This window comes from Lygodium microphyllum, chromosome 12 (genome assembly GCF_053477565.2).
Source record: "Lygodium microphyllum isolate KBCC chromosome 12, Lygodium_microphyllum_v1.1.10, whole genome shotgun sequence".
Taxonomy (NCBI): domain Eukaryota; kingdom Viridiplantae; phylum Streptophyta; class Polypodiopsida; order Schizaeales; family Lygodiaceae; genus Lygodium; species Lygodium microphyllum.
The window spans coordinates 17023608-17046449 of NC_141146.1; the positions used below are offsets into that span (position 1 = coordinate 17023608).

Consider the following 22842-nt stretch of genomic DNA (forward strand, 5'->3'; position numbering starts at 1 on the left):
CTCTGCTGCATCATGATTTCTTAAATGGCCAATCCATTTCTTGCTTTCAAATCATTTCATCATGCAAGCCACCTCTACTAAGCCACTTCTGCACTTTTTTACACAGTGATCTAATATGCCTGCATTCTCATAAAAGGCAATAGAGAGACTCCAACCCCACATGGTAGAAAGGATAAACAATGAAATGGGTGCTCATTTAGACGCTCTGCTCTCAATGGCAGCTTCAACATATACAGATTCTCCACAGCAACAAGTTGACCTTGGGGAAACAGCTCCAATATTCTTCTCATGCCTCTTCCAATATACTTTAGCCTTGAGGATCCAGCTTTCATTACTCATCTGACTTCCAGGTTGATATTTTGTCATGATAGTCCTTTGCACACATGAAAAGGCCAACCTGTGAAAGGCAGTAATCTTGGGAGACATAGGCCAGTCAATCTTTCTCCTGAGCTCCAGCTGCATCAGCCATTTATATTCTCCCACACTTAGTATACATTATCTTTTATCCCAGGAAAGCTGATTCAGTCCAAGGCATAATGGTCATAAATCTAACAATCTTCTCGGCCCCTTCTGATGTTACTTTAATGCTATCTTAGCATTGAACAAAACAACCGTTTTACTATTCTGATAGTGTGCTGCAGTCAGCCACACAACTTGCAGGGATATGCTCATGGTCAAACCATAAAGATAAGGATTAAACAATTGCAGGATGCTGACCTAATAGTAAATGCACAGCTAAGCTTGTCCTGTGGTAAATTTGGGTTCAACTATACAAGGGGGTTCCTCCCTTCAGCTTTCTATCTCAGGTAAGACTAACCAGAGAAACAGAAACATCACCAACTAGTCATGCAATTGTAGGAGGCTTAATACTTTCTTCGTAGCAAATAGAAAGGGGCTGGTGTGTGACCTTGCCTAATGGACCATTTAATCATGAATGGCTCTTGGGCATAACCACTAAAGTGCCATGAAGTAGAAGCATTGAAGAACAAAGAAATACTATGCCATGGAATCCAGGCCCAAAATTCAGATTGAAAAGGCATCCTACCCCACTCTATCAAAGGCCTTGCCCAAGACCATATTGATCATGAAAATTTAGTCTTGGAACATAGCAGAGTCCACAGGGAGAATCAGGTTGTGTGTAGCTTTATCAAATTCCCTGCCATGGATGAAGTCAAACTGTTTCCCATGCAAATTTTCTGCAAGAAACTATTTTATCTGTATAGCAATAAACTATTTTATCTGTCACCAATATGTGCAGGATCTCTTTCCAGGATTCTTTGGGATGAGTTTAACTACCCTACATTCATCACTCCAGAAAAGTGGCCTGTTTTTCTGACCTCTTTAATCATGAGATTGAGATCCATACTGCATAAAACCCAACAGCTCTGAAAGAATTCAACTGGCATTCAATCTTTGCTGAGACACTTGCTTTTTCATCATGAACATCACTTATTGGAGGTCCTCTTAGCAAATGGCTGATCAAGGACTGTGAACCTCTCTTAGCTTGGCATGCATCAAATACTTATAGGAATGCTCATCCACTATACCTGTACAATGTAATGAAGGAGACCTAGGAGACAGAAGGAGAGAAGGGAAAGACTGCAGAAGAGAGAGAAAGACAAGGAGAGAGGGAGAGAGAGAGAGAGAGAGAGAGAGAGAGAGAGAGAGAGAAGGGAAGCCATGAAAGCTGGAAGGAAGGGTAAAAGAGACTTGATTATTAATAACTCATGCCCTAATTTGGTCTCTCAACATCTCAAATACCCCATGAATATAATAGGGTGTTCCCATGCTAACCTCGTGTCGTACTCATCTATCCCCACTCTTATGCATTCCATCTTGACCCTAAAGGTTTTTTCCCTAAAAAACAAAAAGAGGACTTATTGGTGGGTGTGACTCATAGAGGGAGGGGGGTTTGAGAGTACTACTCTCTTCAGCATTTCAAAGGATAATATAGGTATGGGAAAGTACAATGTCATGTGGAAGTGGGGTATACAAACGTGTATAGGATGCATAAAACATGTGCAAGTTGATAGCATATGAGTTTGGCCACCAATTCTTGACAAGTTGGGGCTGACAAACAGTGGATAGCATGCTGTCTAAAACAGGCCTGTTGGAGAAAATTGGTCATAACTTCCTATGGGCAGCTCCAATCGAGGCGAGAGGACAAAGAAGAGAGTGTTGAGAGAAGAGAGGAGAAAGGAGAGAGTGCTAAAGGAGTGCCCTAGGGTGGCCAAGAGTGCCAAAGAGCAAAAAGAAGGCAAGAGGAGGGCTAGGGCAGGCAGAGGCAGCCAACACAAAATGCCCCAAAAATTGCGGGGGCTGCCCTACAAGCCTCAAGGGGCAGCAACCCCCCACTCCACTACTTGATCTCAAGCTTCGAGTGCCAAGGAAAGTGTTCCAATGCTAGATGGTGGTTTGGGGCATGCTGCTAGAGCAAGTTCTTAGAGATTTTTGGGACTGGCAACAATGGCAACTTGCACGAGAAGAGAGAGGAGGACTGAGGCAAAGAGTGACTGAGATTTTTGCCCTCTTTCTAACTCCTCAGCCTCTAAACTTGGCCTGGAACCCCTAAAATTTGCATGAAATGGAGCGACAACTTGCTAAGTTAGCCATTTTACCTCCACATATGTGTGAGTCTCCAGCCATAGCTCCTACTTGCTCCAAAAAGCTGAGACTAACTGTGGTCCTTCCTACTATACCTCTACCTGTAACCTGAGTAACTAGGGTTTGAGATTTGAAAAATGAGAAAGAGGAAAGTAGAAAAGGACCAAAGCCTAATGCTCTAATACCAACTGTAATGAAGGAGACCTAGGAGAGAGAAGGAGAGAAGGGAGAGACTGCAAAGAGGAGAGAAAAAGAGGAAGAAGATGAGAGAAAAAGAGAGAGAAAGACTAGCAGAAGAGAGAGAAAGACAGGAAGAGAGAGAGAGAGAGAGAGAGAGAGAGAGAGAGAGAGAGAGAGAGAGAGAGAGAGAAGGGATTGGCTGATTTTCTGGATGAGGGTGTCCTGGATGCTCTCGCGGAAAAGGTGAAATTGAGGCAGCAGGCGCCTCGTTCCTGACTTCCTTCTTTGAGGACACATGAAGATAGCCACGTGGAATGTGCGAGGCATTTGCTCTCGCCATAAGCAACATGCCATGTGGACCGTCTTGCATGAGAACCAGTGGGATGTATTGTGTGCAGTTGAGCACAAAAGTCACGGTGAAGCAGGAAAAGTGATGGATTGTCATGGATTCCGTCTGTTTTATGCAGGGACCCATGCTACGCACTATTCGGGCGTGCTGATGATTGTCCATGAGAAACATCAGCCTGTCCTTGTTAAAAATGATGTGCAGGGCCGCTTTCTGGTGATCAAAGTCTTATTTGAAGGAGAGATTTTATGGCTGTTGGGCCTCTATGCTCCGAATGATCTCGCATCCCGACGGGATCTTTGGTCCACTTTGCAGGGCTCCATGTCACTCGGCCGAAGGGGGTTTTTGATGGGAGATTTCAATATGTGTGTTGACTCTTCTCAGTCCACTTCAGGGCATTCGGTAATGGATACGCCGGAAAGCCGGGTGTGGAGTTCCTTTGCTTTGCCCGTACTCAAGCAAGATCTTTGGTCGTGGCTTCACCCTTCTTTTCCAGGATTTACTTTTCATTCCGCACAATATGCAACTACCTGGTCGCGACTGGACAGAATGTATATCATGCAGGGGGATGATTTTCTTCCCGAAATGCTGGAAATGAAGGTCTTGCGGCAATATGCGTTGTCGGACCATTTCCCCCTCCAGCTTGAGATGCGGGCACACTCTATTGCACCCTTTGTGCAACTGCTGGATAGGCTCCCGTTACGTTTCAACTCCTCTTACTTAAAGCATTCAATTTTCCAGGGCTATATGCAACAGCTGATTGAGAGGTTCTTATTGGACTTCGCCTCTGAGGGCTTGCCTTCATTTGCACGGCTGCTCTCTAACGTGCAGCGGGTTGCTCGCCAGTATGGGATCCATCATGCCTCGCTTTGCCGCCGACGTCGACATGCAGCAGAAGACTTACTGGCTTTGGTCCGTTCCTTGCTTCTAGATTCCCCTGATGATGATTTTCTGCTGTCTCTGGAAAGGCGGTTGGCCCATCTTATTCAAGTGTTTCAGTTGAAATCTTATCAACAGGCCAAGCTGCACAACTTGACGGACACATTGCAAGATAGCGCCTGCCAGTCTCATAAGTTCTTTCGCGCCTTGCATGCGTCTCCGGCTCGCGAAAATATGACCAGACTCCAGGATTCGGAAGGTCGCTTGGTCACGGATCCGCGGACCATTGTCACCATGTGCAGAAACTATTTTATGGAACTTCTTGGTTCCTCTTCCTCGCCTTCTAGCCAGGTTACGCATGCCCGCTCGGTATTCTATCATCTGGTCCGCCAACAGGTTCCAGTTGATATGCAAGCCGCTTTGGAGACGGATATTTGCGAGAAAGAGGTTATGGACGTTTTGTTGCACCTGCCGAATGATAAAAGTCCTGGCTGGGATGGTCTCACTAATGAATTCTTTCAGACCTCGGCCACGCAGTTGGTGAAGCCATTGGTGGCCATGTTTCAGCAGGTGTGGGAAACGGGGGTCATGACCTCCTCATGGAAAGAAGGCCTTATCAAACTAATTCCAAAGGTCCCTTCGCCGTCAAAGTTGCAACACTGGAGCCCAATCTCTTTGATGGGCTGCATGTATAAAATCTACTCCAAAGTGCTGGCGAATCGGCTTCACAAGCACCTTCCAGCTATTGTGCATCCTCTCCAATATGGTTTCATTAAGGACCGCAACATTCTGCATAATATCTTAAATGTGCAAATGGCTATTGACTATGCGCGGCACTCCGGTCAGGAAGTGGTATTGATCCAATTGGACTTGGAAAAGGCGTTTGATTATGTGGACTAGTCTTTCATTGCAGACCTCATGTCGGCTATGGGCTTTGGTACCCGAATGTCCCGATTGATCTACACCATTAGTGCTGAGGCTTCCTCTAGAGTTATGCTTAATGGTGGAGTTACAGAGCCATTTGTCCTTGCACGCTCGGTCAGACAGGGTTGTCCTTTGAGCCCTCTCTTCTTTGCCCTGGCGACTCACCCGGTCCTTTCAATGTTATCCTCCATGGCAGCCTCTGCTCAGCTGGCCGGGCTGTCTCTTCCGTTGGGTCAGCACTTCGTTAGCCAATCCTTGGCTGATGACACCTTTATGATTTTGCAGGCAGACAGGGATAACATTCGCAAGGCATTAGATGTTTGGACGCTCTTTGGTCAAGCTTCTGGTCTTCGCATCAATGCCTTCAAGTCAGCCATTCTCAGTTGCACAGAGCCTGATTTAGAGTCATTAGGCTGGCAGGGCCAGTTGGTTTCTCGTGGCGCGATTGTCAGGCATCTTGGATACCCATTGGGGGTGGATGTACGGCCAAAAGACCTGCTGGAGTGGATTTCACAAAAACTGGCGGCGAAGTTTATGTATTGGAAGTCGCAAGCGTGGCCATTCCATGTCCGCCTCAAAGTGGCCCAGACAATCATGCTTCCAATGCTAACGTATTTCCTACCTTTGTTGCCATGGACGCCTACTACTTTGAAGGCCCTCACTCATCCCATCCGTTTCATGCTGTGGAAGAAGGATTCACTGCAGGCCGGCATTTCCTGGATTTCATGGTCACACGCATGTACCCCTAAGCGCATGGGTGGAGGAGCTATTTTGGATGCACACACTCATATGTTAGCTCTCCGTTGGTCCCTTTTTCGTGCCATGTGTGTGGATCATCACCCATGGACCATCATAGCCCGTTATTTTCTTGAGGATAGCGGGCTCCGCCATGGCAACACATGGCTTCGGGCCTCCTGGTGGCATGTCCTTAATGCTGACTCTCGTGTTTCCAGTCCCTCTTCCTCTTTGTTACTGCACTTGGTCGGCTCCTGGAAAGTGGTGCTCCAAAAGGCCCGTTGGCACCCAGTAGGGGACCGCTTGCAGACTAACTCCTTTCAGCTGGAATTGTTGGCAGTATCCAGACTCCTTTCATGGGAAGATAAACATCAACTCAGACCAAGATTTAATCGCATGGCCCGTTTAGGTGTGACATCGGTTGCGGATGCTACCCTTGCCACTCGCAATGTCCTCGTACCGTTTCGGACTGCTCGTCGACTATTCAAGATCCCGCGTGGATACCGTGATTTATGGGAGCAGCTTTCGTGGGAGCTTCAGGGTCGGCAACCCTTTCCTGCCTTGATTCCGGATCGCCCTTGGCAGGACTGGGATCTTGCAGACCGCCTAAGTCTGGAAAAGGCCTCTACTAATCAGGTGTATCATCTTCTTGTTCAAGATCACCAATGGCTGGGAGAGAAAGCTAATACTGTTTGGGGACTGCGGAAATCGCTGTCATGGTGGCAGAAAACGCTGATGGAGGGCTGGCTAAATAAGACACCTTTCAAATGCAAGGTTTTTCTTTGGCGGGTGATGATTGGTGGTCTTCCTCTGGCCTCGGCCCTTGCCAAGCGTTGCATCTCGAATGGCAATTGTTTCTTCTGTACCACACCGGCGGAATCGGCCCGACATCGTTTTCTCTCTTGCCCGCTCGCCAAGAATATCTGGTCACTCTTGTCGCACATTTGGTGCGCGGTGGTGGGGTCCTCGCTAACTCCTTTCGACTGGGTTTTTGTGCGCCCGAAGTATCCCGCACCGCCACAGTTGCATGAGAAGATCTTATTTCACTTTTTCAGATACTGGGAATGCTGGCACATTTGGACCACGCGCAATGCTTTTCTCTTTGATTCGGCCTCTAATGTACCCCGACATATTGCCAGGCTTAAAGGGCTCTTGCATTGGCAGCTAGATATCATCCGACACTCCGACTTGCTCCCTCGGGAGGATTTGCATCCGTGGCATATGGCAATTGCCTCTGGGTCGTTGCCATGATTGGTGTAACCTTTTCAGTGCATTACTACGCGGCTTCCCCACACGTTGGCCTAGGGCCCTCGTGTATCTTGTAATCAGAAAAAAGAGAGAGAGAGAGAAAGAGAAAACCTCTTCGCATGATGGCTTTGTGTCATCATGTATCTTGTAATCCAGTAATCTTGTATTTTTTTCGTAATTAATACAATTACCTTTTACGAAAAAAAAAAGAGAGAGAAGGGAAGACATGTTTTACGGAAAAAAAAAAAGGGAAGACATGAAAGCTGGAAGGAAGGGTAAAAGAGACTTGATTATTGATAACTCGTGCCCGAATTTGGTCTCTCAATATCTTAAATACCCCATCAGTATAACAGGGTGTTCCCATGCCAACCCCATGTCATACCCATCTATCCCCACTCTTTTGTATTCCATCCCGACCCTGAAGGTTTTTGCCCTAAAAAACAAAAGAGGACTTATTGGTGGATGTGGCTCATAGGGGGAGGGGGGTTGCAGAGTATTACTCTATTCAGCATTTCAAAGGATAATATAGGTATGGAAAAATATAATCTCATGTGGAATTGGGGCATACAAATGTGTATAGGATGCATAAGACGTGCAAGTTGATCATCATATGCATTCTAATCATAAGTAAGCACATGTAGTTGCCTTTGTGCATCAAACCCATGCTAGTGGTCATGGTACTCGTAATTTCCATGAGAATGCCCATGCTGCCACTCATAAATCATGCTGAACCATCCTTTTAATTGCAGCCATTTGAGCAACTTGAGTCGTAAGGGCTGCAAGTTTGTCATTGATTGCCATGGCTTGCATGTTGATGACTAAGATGGTTGAGATCACTCAGTCCATCTTAGACATGAACGGACTATGTTGCTCAATTAGTTGGTTGTGGCTCGCAGCCCGAAGAGCTTCTTGTCGCCATAGAGTAGCATTCAATGCATTCATTTGGGTATGCCAAGAGTGAGAAAAGGAACTGGAACTAGGAGCCATGATTGAGTTTATCGAGCGTTTGCTCACTATCCAATGGACCTCTTAGATGCTTATGACAACCTGCATCAATCTCTGTACGTTCTTGCTTCAGATTCATACCTTTGATTCATGAAAGCCTACTGAATTAACCCCTCAAGTACTACATGACAGCTTACTGCAATGTATGCAGATTCTTTTTCCACAATGCTTGCTAGGTGTGTAGAGTGGATCTGAATGAAAATACTGGCACAGCAAGTCCACCACCCATAGTTCAGCATTCAAGAAATCCAATAGGAGTGGTTCACCCTGGGCATTCAAACTCGGTGTAGTATCTCCAGTGCACTATGCAAACAATAACCCAATTCTGCAAGATTCATTTGCTAATAAAACAACTCCAGCTGCTGTCACAGCCATAGTTGGTGCCATAAATGTAGATCCTGCTACTCATTGCTGTCCTATCAATGCTGCACATGGTTTTCACTGTCTGCTCAGCCCAATTGCAATGGAGTAGGACATGAGATCATATCTTTGTCTGATGTTGCTTCAGAACCAAGGGACAAGCCACAAGCAGAAAAATCTCTCAAAGAAAGACGAGATCAAATCTACACGGAGTTCCCACAAAGAACTGTAATAGACATCAATTTTTGAGCCTAAAGGAATCCATTCAATGGCAAAAGCTTGAATTCCAATTGTTGATGCATCCACCATATATTGTCACAATTTTTTCAATCCCTCAATGATGCTTGCCATTAGTGTAACCAGTGTGCCAAGTGCTTCCACCAACATTCCAGTTCATGCTCACATGGTATGGAATCTGAGCTTGCTTGTTAATGTGAAAATTTGGCTGCGGCTCCCCAACATGCTCTTGCTTTCCAAGTCCCAGATCTTTGCAGATGGTTGGGTGACAGCACATAACCATTACCTGTTAGGGCTTAAACACAAGGCATGAATAATGTCACCTACATCAAGTACAATTGCTTGCCCCAGGCCATGATGAGCCACAGTCTTTGTGCTAAGCCTCAAGCTGTAGCTCGCACTTCTACAAGTGTGCAACCTCAAACCTGCCAAGTCTCCTCAAGAGCTCTAAGATTTGGCATGGATCCAGGGAGCATTAAAAGCTCAAACAGCAACTTTCAGTTTGGTTCAAGATAATAAGTTGACAAACATACAGGAATTAATGACTACACAACATCTGTCTCACCAGTGGTCGGTAATCTACCTTGGGAGCTTCTCTTCAAAGATGAAGTAGAATGGCTTCATGGAGAATCCACCATGGAGAATAGCATGGATATTTGAAACTAGTCCAGATTATAAACATCTAGCTAGTCATATGGGATCTGAATATTTGGGCCAGATACCTTCAAAGCATTTCAAGTCTATAATAAAGTACCGTATACCAAGCATTATAATGTTTGTAAACAAAGTCAAATGCAGAGATGCTGTTGTGGAAAAATGGTGGATCTATGAAATTCTCCGGAACATTCACATGGTGTTCATTGACTTGTTCACGAGGTAGATGAGTAATCTTCTATGTGTGTCACAGAAAGATGACTGTCACATAGACTTTGATGCATCTTTGGATTCACAGACACCAGAAGATTCCCCTTGACATGCCGATCTATCAGGTCTCGGTGTTCAGGTATTCTCATCAGCTTCCAACAAGGCTGGGCTTCTTGAGTCCATGTTCTAAAGGTTAGGTTCAGTCATGCATGACTACAGCTGGGACTGAGGATGTCCCCTCACACCTTCTCGGGTGCTACCTTCCAGTTCAGCACCTGTAATGTCATTCGGAGCCACTAATACTCCCTCTCCTAATGCATCATCTGTTGCAGAAGTTGCTGTAGCCCTCACACCTGCATCAAAAGTCATTCAAATGGAAAGGGAAGTGTTTCTATCACTAACTCTGGAGCCAAGAGAGCCTCATCAATCAATAGCAGCAGTAGAACTCCAGGACCAGTTCAGCACTTTCCGCCATTCCACCTGATCTGGAGAGCTAGTACAACAAAGACAGAGAGTGCTTTCACTTCTCCATTTGGTCAGACCCAGGCATCAGGCTCGTTGTTCTCAACACCAAATCAACTGTTTGGTAGCACAACACTTTTGTTAGTACTCCAGCACTCAGTTCTAGTCCGTTTGGAAGCTCAGCTTCACCTTTTCAAACTAAACCTGTTGGTATTTTGCAGCCTGGGTCTTTGATTTTTTTGTGGCTTCCAGGCATCAACTCCAATCCAAAGACCTGGAACATTTGGCTTTACTGGTCTTAATCAGTATCAACCAGTGGCTAGCACGTTGGGGGCACCTGCTATTCCTGGAGCTGGCCTCAGCACATTACCTCAACAGCCCATTGTCCCTGTACCAGTAAGCAACCCTTTCGGCACTCTACCTGCCATGCCACAAATGTCGATTGGTCGTAGCACTGGTACTGGCCCCTCATACAGTATGGTATATCTAGTATCCCAGTATCTGATCCACCAACCCAAGTGCGGACTGCATCACTTCTCACACCCAGGCATATTACTCAAAGATCAAGAATCCGATTGATGCAGAAAAAGTGTTACCATCCACAAAAAGATAGGCCAAAGGTTTCATTTTTTAGTCAGGGCGAAGAAACACCAAGCACGCTGCACTCCTAAAGCACATGCAATGTTTGTACCTCAGGAAAATCCAAGAGCTTTGTTTAGCTGCCGGATTGATCAATCTCCAAGCACTGCTATTGGCACAAAGATGAATGCCAGAGAAGGGGCAGCTCCTGTGAAGGCAACAGATGATGGAATGCATGATCTATCAAGCACTCCAGAGCGTAATACGGAGAGTCCACTGCAGGGTGGTTCTGGTAGCTTGAGAGAGCAAGTTAAAGTAGATGAGGATAGCCCATTAACGAAGAATGCCACTTCAAAGCAAAATGATTCCCATGGAGATCACTTGCACAGAGGAAATGGAAGAGCCAAGGGGGGTACTCAAAGTCGAGCTTGATGGCAGGGTCAACGCCCTCCTTGAGGATGTTGGCACTGAGGACCACCTTGGCACGGATCTCCTTGTCGATGGTGGGGCCAATGGGGATCTTAGCCTTGGCCAAGAAACAGCCTTATGCAAAGGCTATGGAGGCTTGTGCACTGCACTGAGAAAGGGGAGGAAGAGATAGAAGAAGAATGAAGAAGAAAGCTTTCCTTTGAAAAGTAACTGTGGTCAAAATTCGATCCAAGTCCTATGAGCCTTCAACTTGGCCATGGTAAGATTTCCAAGAAAGGCTGCCATCATTGGTACTCCTTGACTCCTGTGGTCTTTCAATGCTATACCTGTCCTGATGTAACTGTGTATCTGAGTAACTAGGGTTCTTGGACTGAAAAGAAACTGAAACTAAAGAGAGGAGAAAGAGAGGAGAGAGAGAAGAAGGTTATACATACACCCACACACACACACACACACATGTATATACATGTGTGTATATATATACACACATGTATATACATGTGTGTGTGTGTGACAGTGCATACCTGGTCCCACGGGTCCACACGCGAAACCCGCACAAGTAACATGGTCCGCGGGCACGCAGCAGAAGCCAACTCGCAAGACATGTCAAGGCGACACGCCGTTGCATCGCATCATGACCCCGTCGCATCGCGTCGCATGCCATTACCCCCTTGATATCCCTCCCACGTCGCGTCTCGCTCACAACACGCGTAACTCACACAAGGATAACTTGGCGCTTGGAGTCGCCGGATCGCACCACGGAAGAGTTTCAGGCTCACAAGGATCCATAATCAACCATCTTAGAACATGGTGCCACGGGGACGACACCGTCCACAACCCACCTTTCCTCATAATAAGTCATGGCGACTCAAACTCAGAACAGGGGGCCCAGCTTCCTCGCTCAAAATGAGAACCTTGCAAGCCGGGAGGCAAAAACGATGGTTGCTCCATGAGGCACGGCCAGCATGGAGGAGGTGGGGAGACATGGGTTGCCCAAGCCTCACACTCCCTTCCCTCATACCTACCGCCCCTCGATCGAATTCGAGTCCACTCGAATTGAGTTGATTCCCTACAAAGGATCGACGTTAATCACCTTGAAAAGGGGTAGCATGAGGATTCATCAACCATTCGAGTTACCTATGGCACAAAGTTATCTTGAGCCGAGGCAACGGTTTCTTCGGGTCGTTTGTAATACGACCCGGCACCCTCGCAAGATTCCCCATCCACCTAGCATGGGAAAGAGCTCGCCTGAGTTGGCCAGATCTCAACCCACTGGCCGCAAGTCAGACCTTGATCCGAAGACCAAAGAAGGGTCACTTGCCTTGATTTGCTTCTCTCCTCATTCAGATAGCTGAGGGGCTGCCACCTGCTCCAGCTTTCGCATCAAAGACACAACTGCCACTTGCAACCTTGAGTTGTTTTCTGAACTTGAATCGAAGTTGTCTCCCCCCTTCCTTTTTCTTGGCAAGTAGACTTAGAGTTGCTTCACCAAGGCATCGGATGCGCAGACGGCTCCGAGCCTCTTATGGCGAGACTAGCCATCCCACTGTAGAGGCTCCACGCGGAACGAGAGATCAACGCCGTCATCTCACGCGTGGCTCTGACAACAGGACTCTTGTAGAAGCCTCCCACAGTAGATCGCAAGTGTTCCCTAGCACATTGCGGCCCGCCTTGGTTGGTTGCCGCAGTCGCCCTCTCCCCTGCTCGTACTCCAGGGTCGAAATCAACTGCCCTTGCCTCATGAAGGGCTCCGCTGCAAGAAATGTATCCACTCATACGGGGTCCGATTCTCCCGCATAAGCGTCTTCACCCCTATTTATGATACAAGTCCTTCAGCTTCACATTGGGTCCCATACCCCTCTGCATCGCATCTTGACTTGCATATGTTGCGCCCTCCTAGCTTCCACCTCGGGTCCCAGACGCCTTGGCTTCCAAGTAGTTGGGCGAGATCAAAGGGCCTGCTTTCTTTCAGCTAGCCCTTGGTACACGAGCATCCACTCTTCCAGCTTTCTCATAGGCCTTCATCAGTTCACATCTCCTCCCTTCAATCCACATCCCCGGCCATTCCTTTATCCTCGCGGCTCCACGAGTCTTCCCACGCGCCTCCTGCCGCCCCACCATCGGTCCATCTCATCAGGCCCAAGGCACCTGAATTTCCGCTTCTTTACCCCACTCGCCGGATCAACAAGCCCCCAGTTTCTTTATACTCGCCGGCGCCTACGAGACTTGGCCCTCTCTCCCTGTCGCTTCACATGGCCCCATTCTATATACTCTCGGCTCCAAGAGTGTCAACCCTTCAATCCCCTTCCAGCCCTGCTTCTTTATGCTCGCCCCAAGTCCACGAGCCCTCTGCCACCATCCGCCCGGTCCCTCACCCTTCTTGGTTTCACTGCGGTCGGCATGGGGCCTTCTCTCCTTCCTCTACCTGGCCCGGCTTGTTTATACTCACCCCAGGTCCACGAGTCTCTTTACCACCATCCGCCTAGTCCCTCACCCTTTTGGCTTCACTGCAGTCGGCATGGGGCCTTCACTCCTTCCTTCTCCACCCAGCCGGCTTGTTTATACTCGCCCCAAGTCCAAGAGTCTCTGCACCGTTCTTTTTACTCTCGGTGTTAGGAGTCTTCTCCCCTTTCCCAAAATCCTCCTCTTCCTTCACCCAGCCCGGTTTCTTTATACTCGCCCCAAGTTCACAAGTCTCTACACCGTTCTTTATACTCCCCGCGTTAGGAGTTTTCACCCTTCCTTCGGCCCTCATGGCCTTTGCTCCCGGCCATTCTTCAGGCTCGCCGCTCACAAGCATAGTGCACCACACATCTATCTACTCTCCTCACCTTCTCCTATGCACCCGGCCGTTCTTTTATACTCCCGACTCAAGGAGGCTCGCATCTTCTAACTCAGCTTGGCCGTTCTTTTATACTTGCGGCGTCACGAGGTTTCTCCACCTTATCTCTCGCCTCCTCGTCTCCATCTTCATCTTCCTCATCATCTTCATCTTCATTTTCTTCATCTTTTCTTCATAAACCTTGGGGCCGCAGCTCGCATCCATATTTTCTTCATAAAACTTTGGAACCGAATCCCGCATCCACGTTTCACGTTCTATCCACTCCTTCTCGCCTCCGCTTTCCTTCCACTCCATTATCTTCTTCTTCTTCTTCAACACAAAGGGCCTTCTCGCCCAAATCTATCTCTTCAACACACGCCTGCTTCCTTTATACTCCCCAGGTTAGGAGTTGCAAGACCGTAACCTTTTAGCTTCCCTTCACATGACTTCAGCACCGCAAGTTCATTCATGCAGTCTATAGTAGCCCCATAACAAGCAGACCGTCTCTTTCAACTCCAACTAATCTAACCCACGGCCATCCATACTCCGCTCCGTTTCGCCTCTTGGCTCATTCTTCAGCTCATCAAACAGATTTCCAATCCGCATCCTCCATCAAGTGGTCTCACCATAAGCCTGCGTTCTTTATCCTCCTGCCAGGTCGGGGAGTCTTCGGTATCGACATAAGGGTTTTCATTCAACAGACTAGAAATTCACCCTCAGGCGCTCATCCGCTCCATCAGATACACCCCTTCATCTCTACCATGCTTGCATTGTTTATACTCCTGCCAGGTCCGGGAGTCTTCAAAGATTTCCTCTTTACTCCTCCTCTTGTACCCGCTTTCTTTATCCTCGTGCCAAGCCCACGAATCTTCTCTCAAGACACTAAGCTCGTAGGCTCCATCTTCAGCTTGCATAGATCTCTAGGTCAACAAGCCGCCCTTGAGCCGCGAAAAAAAAGCTAAACAACTTTCTCTAATCTGCTCAAAACTGCACTTTCTTTGATCCGCATAAACCTGTCAACCCCCATTTTTGGTCCGCCAACAAGATTTGGTCTCATAGCATGGCCCTCATAGCCCCAAGAGATCCATTTTCAGCACAGATGAGCATTCCACTTCACTGCCCTTGGTTAGCCATAGATTCAGGCTCAAACAGATTAGCTATAGCAATCTCTTCACATTTCTAGACAAGTTGTGAGTGGCAGCACGCAGCCGCGACCCTGCTTCATTTTGCATGACAGCACATTTTTCAACACATGCAACCTTAATAAGCTCAACATGACGTCTCGACTTGCTGGACACTCATAGCCTGAAATCTTGGCCGACTTGCCTCCACCCATGTTGACCACCCCAGCAGTCAGGTAGGAGGTAGCTCTGATACCAAGTGTGACGGTGCATACCTGGTCCCACGCGTCCGCACGCGAAACCCGCACAAGTATCATGGCCCGCGGGCACACAGCACCGCGTCGCGTCCTGGACAAGCAGCAGAAGCCAACTCACAAGACATGTCAAGGCGACACGCCGTCGCGTCACATCATGACCCCATCGTGTCGCGTAGCGTCGCGTCACGTCACAGGCCGTTACGCCCTTGATATCCCTCCCACGTCGTGTCTCGCTCACAGCATGCGTAACGCGTTTTCCTAACTCGCACAAGGGTAACTTGGCGCTTGGAGTCGCCAAATCGTGCCACGGAAGAGTTGGCTCACAAGGATCCACAATCAACCATCTTAGAACACAGCGTCAGGGGGGCGGCACGGTCCACAACCCACCTTTCCTCATAATAAGTCATAGCGACTCAAACAGGGAACAGGGGGCCCGACTGCCTCGCTCAAAATGAGAACCCTGCAAGCTGGGAGGCAAAAACGATGGTTGCTCCATGAGGCACGGCCTACATGGAGGAGGTGGGGAGACATGGTTGCCAAAGCCTCACACTCCCTTCCCTCATTGTGTGTGTGTGTGTGTGTGTGTGTGTGTGTGTGTGTGTGTAGGTATATGTAGATATATATGTATATATATATACATACATATAATATATGTATGTGTGTGTGTGTGTGTGTGTGTGTGTGTGTACTGCACTGGATATTACCAAAAAAAAGAAGTGTGTGTGTGTGTCTCCTGTTGTTTGCTGTTGGTGCAAGCCCATTCAGTCCTTGTGCTTCACTTATCATGGTGGAAAGCATTGTTTTGATCTTATGCATAATTACTGTTTACAGCTGGAGAATCAGCAACCAACATACTTATCCTTGGACAACTTACACAAACTGCAAAAGAAGCTAGGGCATCTCAACTAGTGGGCTGGTTGTTGACCACTAAAGACAACCAGGTGACCACTAGAGTCAAAAAACAAGGAGCTTGTGCAGTCATCATTGCCTACCAGTGATGTGTCTTATCACTTGAATAAGGAATCGTTATACTAGAGAATAACAACCAGGCTGAGAACTTATCAGGTCAGTAATAACAAATTTTTGCATGATAATTTCAAATTACCACTCCTATTGCAAAGCATTTTCTGTTCACGATAGTTTGAGGTCAGAACTAATCATTTAATTACATTGTATGTTGCCTAGCAAGTGTTGCAAAAGAAGCCAATCGATCCCATCGAAACTGTTTTTTGTCATTCAAAACCAGCTGTTCAAAGACATAGTTAACATTAGATCCAAGTTTATAAAGCCAACTCTATACCATGAGACAACAAAAAGGAGAATGTACAAGTCTACACGACTCTCTAGCAAAAATCACATCTTCAAAAGTTCAAATCATGCTCAACTTGATTAACAGACTAGTAGTTATGCTTTGGATCTCTTCTCAAAATAATTAGTCTTGACACATTACTAATTATGCTTAGAAATTACTAATTATTAATCAAAAAGAAAAACAAGGTTTGATGGATATCCTTGTAGACTGCAATGCAAAGTGTTTGCACATAACATTTGCTGTCCATTGTTTTACTTCCAATGAATCAACTTCAGTTCCTTCAACCAATGTCCTAGATCATGGATGACCTTGCAACAGACGTGCATTTCAACCTTGAGCAAACCATGGGACTCTGTCCCATATTCACACCTGCCCACTCAATTTCTAAGGAATCATAGTGAAATAGGTACACAATTCTGGACTCTGAAACTTTAAACCATAAGACCAGGCACTCTTGAGAACAATGACCAGGATGGCTATTCTATCTCGTCATAAATTCATAATGAACTATGATTATATTCTCTGAATAAAGATTCATATTTCACAAAATAGCATAGCGTGAACACAGTCAACAAGCATAAAAGCCCTCATCGTCTTTTGGAGTAATCTAAAAAATCAAGGCAAAGAAAATCTAGTACCATCCATTTCAATGTGCAGTGACTTAAACACTTCAAAAAATATCCAGAAAAAAATGGTAGCATCATAGAAACATGGGACTGGGCACACACCAGGGCAGTATGACATTCACAGGGACAGGGACAGGCATTAGATAGAAGATTTAGAAATGCAATTCACATGTTTATGGATGTCTAAGATGGGGCTGAGTATGGGTGAAATAGGGATGAGAATGGGCAATCAAGGACTGGGTATGGGTTAAGATGGGCTTTATGTAAGGACGGGTCACAATAATCTGAACAATCAACTCCAAACTCCCTATAAAGCTTGCAGGTTAGGGTGCTGAAGTACCTCCAATGAACCTAAATTACAGCTGCATTTCAAGCCATAGCTCCCTCATCACCCCTCCACGTATCATAGAGCCACACACAAAAACACTAAAACAGGAAAATGCATAGCAACACCAATAAATTCAACTAAATCCCTTAAGAAGCTTTCCATAGCATAGATAGGTGCACTTTGCAAAATCTCTTGCAACCTTAATATGCATATAAATAGGACCCAGTCCCATCCTACCACATGTTCACGCACTGAACACTAATGCTAATTCTTACTAGGCATTTCTATGTTTGAACGCTAAGATCACATTAGTACTACCAGAGACTAGCCATCATGTCAATCAGTAGCCACTAAAGTTGAGCTATCTTGACACCTTAAACCATCCACAAACTCGATAAGATTGAGGATGTAGCTTGATATCAACCAAGCAAATAGTCAATTTTCAGCAGCATAGCAAATATACAGGAAGATTCACACAACCTACAGGGAATGAACATGCCTAGTAACCTCTGACCAAACGTTCTCCATTAAATCCCATTGCATCTGGTAGAAAAAACTTTAAGTTACAAATCTCTGAATTTTCCTGGCTGTTCTATAGGGAGCGACCACTCCCTGACACCTCTAACCAAAGGCATTTACATGCACCTGCAAAGGTTGCATGTGAAAGCCCACTGAATCTCATAGAAGAAACCAAAGTGATGAATCTCTCAGTTTTTCCAACTGATTTTGTTTGTGCAAAGTCACTACATATCCTTTGCTGTAGATATTTTGGCTTAGCCAGGTGGGCCATTGCATTTGTTTTGACCTTTTTAATTGTGTAAAAGGAATTGTTCTTAACTTCAAGAACAATAGTATGCCTATTTACTTACAAAATCGATTATTTTTGCTCTACTGCTTATATACTGTTTCTATTTTATATACAATAACGACCTTGCTGTGCTCCTTGAGATTAAGTCACTCCGTCTAGATAGCCCTCTTAAATAATGACAAGTTCATACTTACAGAACGCAAAACTTTTCTTAAGGGTGCTGAGTTGTCCGTGAGAAGCCTTTGTAATACATAAGGATATGATGAAGCAAACACCTTGAAATCTGGATCAACTGCTAAAGCCAACCCTGCAATATTGAATTGACATTCTGCATTAGCAGCTGCTAAGCATCCAAAAAGATACATTCCATCTTCCACAAAGCAAAGGGGCACATGATCAGTTATCCATCAATCTAAGCAATTGTTCGCATTGCACAATGGCGACATAAACACACCTTTATGAAAGGCAAGTGTTGAGCGTCATAGTAACACCTTTAGCAACTCACAGCATGAAAGACCACCATTTTCTATGTTTGCAAGAAGGGGCTTCTCAAACAACCCAAAGCCATGTTTAAAGTAAGCATTGAAATGGTAGTCCAATGCCTTGCTTAGTGAGGTTTATCCTTCTCATCACAAGGTGACACTTCATTTGTGTTAATGAAAATAAAATTACTATTCAGTGCACATTTTCAAATATGGTAATTTGCCCTTGTAGTTCACATACGTGGAGATGTTCAGCAATCAGTATGACTCAAGCAATTTAGCAAGAATCCTTCAATTTGGGAATAAAACATCTGAATTGGCAGTTAGAGAACTTATATGTACGTTTTGCATCTATGGCTTGTTTCTGCCTCTAAATACCCCCAACAAAATTAAAACCTCAGCCCACCTTAGCATTAGGCTCACCTGCTGCAAGTGCTGCGAGATTGATTCCGAATGGGCCATTATAGATTCATGGATGCCCTTAAGGACAACCATCTCTAGACTATGGTAACATGTCTTCTGAGCCCTATCTTGAGCAGCAAATGTGTAACTATCCAGACAGTTTCCAACATATAGTCTATCAGCTCTAACCCATAGATAAAATTCTAAGACTTGAACCCTCAGAAGCAGGAAAAAGCAAATAGAATACACGCATAGATGTGGGGCTGATTCTTATCAGCACTTGGAAAAGGGGTTTTTTTGTAACAAACATACAAAAGGTAGCCTTGGATTACACAGCCCCTCAGATGCTCTAGCATTATTTCCCACCACATGGGTTGTTCACACAACCATTGTACATATGATGTACACAGGTACTCTGTGCAGGTTCTTTGTACTTTGTATCTTACCTTGGGGCCAATCTTCTCCAAGGTGTCACTAACAGTCTTTTTTTTTTCCTTCGAAGGAAAAAGAGAACCTTTGATTAGGGCCACGTCTTTTAAAGCAGCCAGAGGGTTGTAGAAGGGCTAGTTCACACAGATTTCGTGTATTTTTCATTGTTTTGTATTGTGCTCACAAAAATTACCAAAAGCAGAAGCATGTGAAGATTAAATTATCGAAGTACATGGCTGTGTGAGAAAGCACAAAAAAGTGGAAAAGAAACAGAATCAAGAACATGAACATGACAGTTAAAACAAGAACGCAAGATCACCAAGAACAGATCTATCATAAGCATAGAGACAAAACAATATACAACAAACATGGAAGCTCCATAGGACTTCGGCTCTCCTCCCTCAGCTCTCCAGTCACTGATTATGATAAACAACAGGTGAGAGGGGGATCAAATATATAGCCACAAGCCACAGATCACATAAGTGGCCATCCATAAACACGACCTGAAAGTGCCCTAATTAATGTCCCAATACAAAGAATACATAAATCCCATAGGATGCTCAATAAGTACAATGCTAACACTCTTTCTTAGATAACATGGAACAGGGATAATACCATTCCCTAACAGACAAGAATGAAGAACACGTTCCAACTACTAGGAACATTCCCTGCTGTGTTCTCAAGAACATTCCCTAAGGGAACATTCCAACTTGGAGGAACATTGTTTGGAGAGTCACACTCCATCTATCTGCCCCCACTTGTGACCCATTTGGTGATGTTTTCTCCCTCAACTACTCCAACACCATCTATCAGCCTTCTCGTTGACTTGTTCATCAACCTTCCTGCTGTCACACACGCATGCCCATGCTCTCTCTCTCTCTTTTTTTTCGTAAAAGGTAATTGTATTAATTACGAAAAAAGGTACAAGTTTACATGATTACAAGACACACGATGGCTCTACGCCATTGTGTGTAAAAACTCTCTCTCTCTCTCTAAAAGAACTAAACGACAAAAGAGTTACAAAAAGTCATGGCAAAGATGCAGAGGAAATTCCCATATGCCAGGGAAGTAAGTCCTCCCGAGGGAACAAGTCAGAGATCCGAATAAGATCTATCTGCCAATGCAAGAGACCTTTAAGCCTAGCGATATGCCCCTGAACATTACAGGCAGAATAAAAAAGAAAAGCATTCCGAATGGTCCAGTTATTCATATGTGGCTCTGTCGGTGTGGGGTATTTGGGCTGCACAAAAACCCAATCAAACGGGCGTAGCGAGAAACCGACCACCGATCGCCAAACTGCTAACAAGAATGACCAGATTTTCTTAGCGAGAGGGCAAGAATCACCTTTGGAAGCAGTTTAATAAGACCTTCTTTCCATGAGGAAGGCATGAACCCCGTTTCCCACACCTACTAAAACATAGCCGTCAATGGTTTCGCCAGTTGGGTAGCAAAAACCTCAAAGAACTCATTGGTGAGACCATCCCAGCCAGGACTTTTATCCTCCGCCTCACGAATATCTGTCTCCAAAGTAGCTTGCATGTCATGTGGAACCTGATTGCAGACCAGATCATGGAAAACTGAGCGGGCATGAGCAATTTGGTCTAAAGGTGGAGAAGTGGAACCAAGAAGGTCGAGAAAATAATTCCTACACATATTCACAATAGTCTGCGGATCAATGACCATTTGACCTTCTGCATCCTGGAGTCTAGTCATATTCTCTCAAGTAGGAGAGGCATGGAGAGCTCGAAAGAACTTATGAGTCTGACAAGCACTATCTTGCAAATTCTCCGTCAGATTTTGCAATTTGGCCTGCTGATAAGATTTCAACTGAACCTCTTTAATAAGATCAGCCAAACGCATCGCCAGTGATAGTAGAAATACATCATCTGGAGTATCCACCAGCAGAGAACGAACCAAAGCCAGTAAGTCCTCCGCTACTTGTCGACGCCGCCGACAAAGAGAGGCATGATGGATCCCATACTGCCGAACAACCCGCTGCACATTAGAGAGCAATCGTTCAAAAGAAGCGTTGCTCTCAGAGGAGAAGTCCAATAAGAATCTATCAATCAATTGCTGCATATAGCCCTGAAAGATTAAATGCTTCCAATAAGACGAGTTGAAACGCAAAGGGAGTCTATCCAGAAATTGCTTAAAAGGTGCAATGGGTTGTGCAAGCATCTCAAGCTGTAGAGAGAAATGGTCCGACAAAGCATATTGTTGCAACACTTTCATTTCGAGCATCTCAGGAAGAAAATCATCATTTTGCATGATGTACATGCGGTCCAACCGCGACCATGTAGTTGCATACTGTGCAGAATGGAAAGTAAACCCTGTACAAGAAGGGTGTAGCCAAGACCAGAGATCTTGCTTAAGAATGGCAAGAGCCAACGCATTCCACACACGACTTTCCGGAGCGTCCATTACCGAATGCTCTGATGTGGACTGTGAAGAATCAACACACATATTAAAAATTAAAATCCCCCATCAAAAAACCCCGTCTGCCAAGTGACAAGGAGGTCTACAAAGTATTCCAAAGATCCCGGCGGGATAATGGATCATTCGGAGCATAGAGGCCAAGTAACCATAAGATCTCTCCTTCAAATAAAACTTCAATCGCCACAAAACGGCCATGTACATCATTTTTTATAAGAACAGGCTGATATTTTTCATGTACAATCATAAGCACACCAGAATAATGCATGGCATGTGTCCCTGCATAAAACAAACGAAACCCATGGCAATCCAAAACTTTTCCTACTTCACGATTCTCATGCAATACAATCCACACAGCATGTTGCTTATGGCGAGAACAAATGCCTCGTACATTCCACGTGGCTATCTTCATGTGTATTCAAAAAGAAACTCAGGTACGAGGCACAGCTTGCCTCAATTTAACCTTTTCTACTAGAATGTCAAGGACTCCCTCATCCAAAAAATCAGCTAACACGGCAAAAGAGTTCTGACGACCAGATTTGAAGGTAGACGGTATATCCACTGTCTTGGGGATGGAACGGGGATAACGACGATCCCATGGGGTAATCACGTTACCTCTAGTACCAAAAGCCAACTTAGCAGGTGGACCCTTTGGACCGTCCGTATATACTTTCCTAGTAGGCTGATGACGGGAAGCAGAGGAAACCATAGCAGAAGCAGTGTGCTCTGAAGACAACATTTCTTTCCTGCGCATATAAGTGCGCATGGAATCTTGTGAGGCAGTAGGCACAGTATCCGCCATGCTAGCATCAAACCTTTTACCTTTTTTTGCATGTACATCTACCCAGTCATTGCCACGGGAATCCAAACCCGAAACATGTTGTTTACCTTTATCCAAAACCTTAGGTGGCTGGGTTGCATCCTGCGACGGAGCATCAAGCACCATATCTTCCATGGGCAGCACAACATGC

The 22842-nt window shown here is 45.6% G+C and overlaps 1 protein-coding gene across 3 annotated transcripts in view; it reads right to left on the bottom strand.

The window, feature by feature from the left end:
* Positions 1-22842, bottom strand: part of ATATH8 (Protein kinase superfamily protein) — a 173563-nt gene that overhangs the window by 19443 nt on the left and 131278 nt on the right. For 2 of the 3 annotated variants that reach the window (XM_087689212.1, XM_087689211.1), the window contains exons 15-16: positions 18320-18432; positions 16221-16297 (exon numbers count right to left, since the gene is read on the bottom strand). In XM_087689212.1, the coding sequence (XP_087545338.1) occupies positions 16221-16297; positions 18320-18432 (190 nt within the window). The remainder of the gene's footprint in view (positions 1-16220; positions 16298-18319; positions 18433-22842) is intronic. The other variant, XM_087689213.1, reaches the window with a different exon arrangement.